Source organism: Aplysia californica, unplaced genomic scaffold (genome assembly GCF_000002075.1).
Source record: "Aplysia californica isolate F4 #8 unplaced genomic scaffold, AplCal3.0 scaffold00710, whole genome shotgun sequence".
In the NCBI taxonomy this organism is placed as follows: Eukaryota; Metazoa; Mollusca; class Gastropoda; order Aplysiida; family Aplysiidae; genus Aplysia; species Aplysia californica.
In genome coordinates, this window is record NW_004797980.1 from 63,999 (window position 1) to 65,724 (window position 1,726).

General features: G+C 44.7%; 1 protein-coding gene across 1 annotated transcript in view; it reads right to left on the minus strand.

The window, feature by feature from the left end:
* Positions 1–38: 38 nt before the first annotated feature.
* LOC101858518 (muscarinic acetylcholine receptor gar-3) overlaps positions 39–1,726 on the minus strand; it is a gene marked incomplete in the record, with an annotated part of 9,908 nt that continues 8,220 nt past the window's right edge. Inside the window, 1 exon segment of the mRNA XM_005108702.3 lies at positions 39–1,646. Within this exon segment, the coding sequence (XP_005108759.2) occupies positions 317–1,646 (1,330 nt within the window).

Sequence of the window (1,726 nt, forward strand, 5' to 3'; positions counted from 1 at the left end):
CACACTTGTAGCAGAAATGCAAAATTTAGTGTGCATTGTTAAATTAACAAATGAGCTAGATGTGTTTAATAATGTAGAAAGACGAAGGTGAACAAGCTATAACACATTATAATATTATATTCATATATTACCAATGTTAGGCACTAAATCCATAATATACCCAAAAAAAAAACAACAACCCGCAAACCAAAAACAAGAAAAGAAAAACAATTTTTATTAAAAAAAGCATGCAGTATTACACATCTTGTCGATGTACCACCCAGACAAAGAGAAACTCAATGAAAGCTGTCGTTTTTCTAATCTAACTCTCGGTGCTTTACCTCATCTTTCTTTTGCACTGAAAAACTTGCAGACAATCAAGCCGGAAGTTTCGGTCACACAGACTGTAAATGACCGGGTTGGCTGCGCTGTTCAAGAAGAAGAACCTCAGAGCGAGGTTATAGAAGATCTGTTCAATGGTACCCATGGCCGCAAACTTTTCCGGGGAGGCAAATCGAAAAAAAACGACGCAAAGATGAGGAAGAAAGCCAATAATGTAGATGAAGCTGACGATTATGAGCATCATGGTAGTCTTTCCCAAGCCCGGCCTTCTCGTGGCTTGACCAAGGGTAGAAGTAGTACTAGTAGTAGAAAGCTTTGGGGACTTCTTTTGGCTGTCACGCCGAGACAGAATTTGGATCACTCCTCCTTGTCTTCTTTTCTTGGAAGGACTTGTCGTGGTAGATATTTCAACTGTTTGACCTCTCGGGTCGTTTTTGGCGTAGTTCTGTTTGTTGTTTGGGTCACCAGAGACGTCACAGCTTTGTTTTTTCTCCTTCTTCGTGAGTGTAGTCGAACTGGGACCTGGAATGTAGATTTCTCCTGAGGGTGTTTGGTTACATGATAATACTTTCTCAACAGTTGGCACTGAGACCTGTTTAGCTTTGTTCTGCTGACAGGAACACGAGTCAGTGGCTTCACGGTCACTCACGCTCTCTACAGCACCATCGTGACGACGACGTTTCCCTTGACCGAGCTGACCTGATCCGTCACGTTCACTTGAAAACATAATCTTTCCCATTTCTGTTGTTTTCGGCATACCTCTGCCCCCGCTGCTAACATCACTCTCCTCTTTCCTTGTATTATCCGGAGATTCCCGGCATACCTCCTGTCTCACATTACCAGTCTCAGCATTCTCTAAATCCGTCATCTCAACTGAATCCTCTCCGGACGCACCAGCAGCCCCTCTTGACGAACTATCGTTGCTAGGCAGCGACACTGCTCCGGAAGTGATCGAGGGGGAATTCCCCCCGGAAGTGGCCTTCACTTGCGCAGAAGGCAAAGCGGAAACCCCATAGAGCTTACTGTGTCGCCAAACCACAATGCCGATCAGAGTGTACAGAACCACTAGAGGGATGCAGCACGACAGGAAAAGCAAGAGGATACAAGAATAGTACGCCGCAGGCCACACTGTTTGGGTGAACCTGTCGTCAATTCCGCACTCGGAACCGAAGATGTCTGCTCGAGGACTGGGTATCGTTTCCGTCCCGTACAGAATGGCGTAGGGGACACTGACGATCGACGAGAAGGCGCTGATGATGACGCACACAGCCTTAGCTTGGCGCACGCTCACTTGCCTGCCAAACGATCGGCATACTTTTTGGAATCTGCAGAAGTGGAAATCTAATGATGATTCTTATCAAAATGGTAGATATAATAATAATAATAATAATAATAATAATAATAA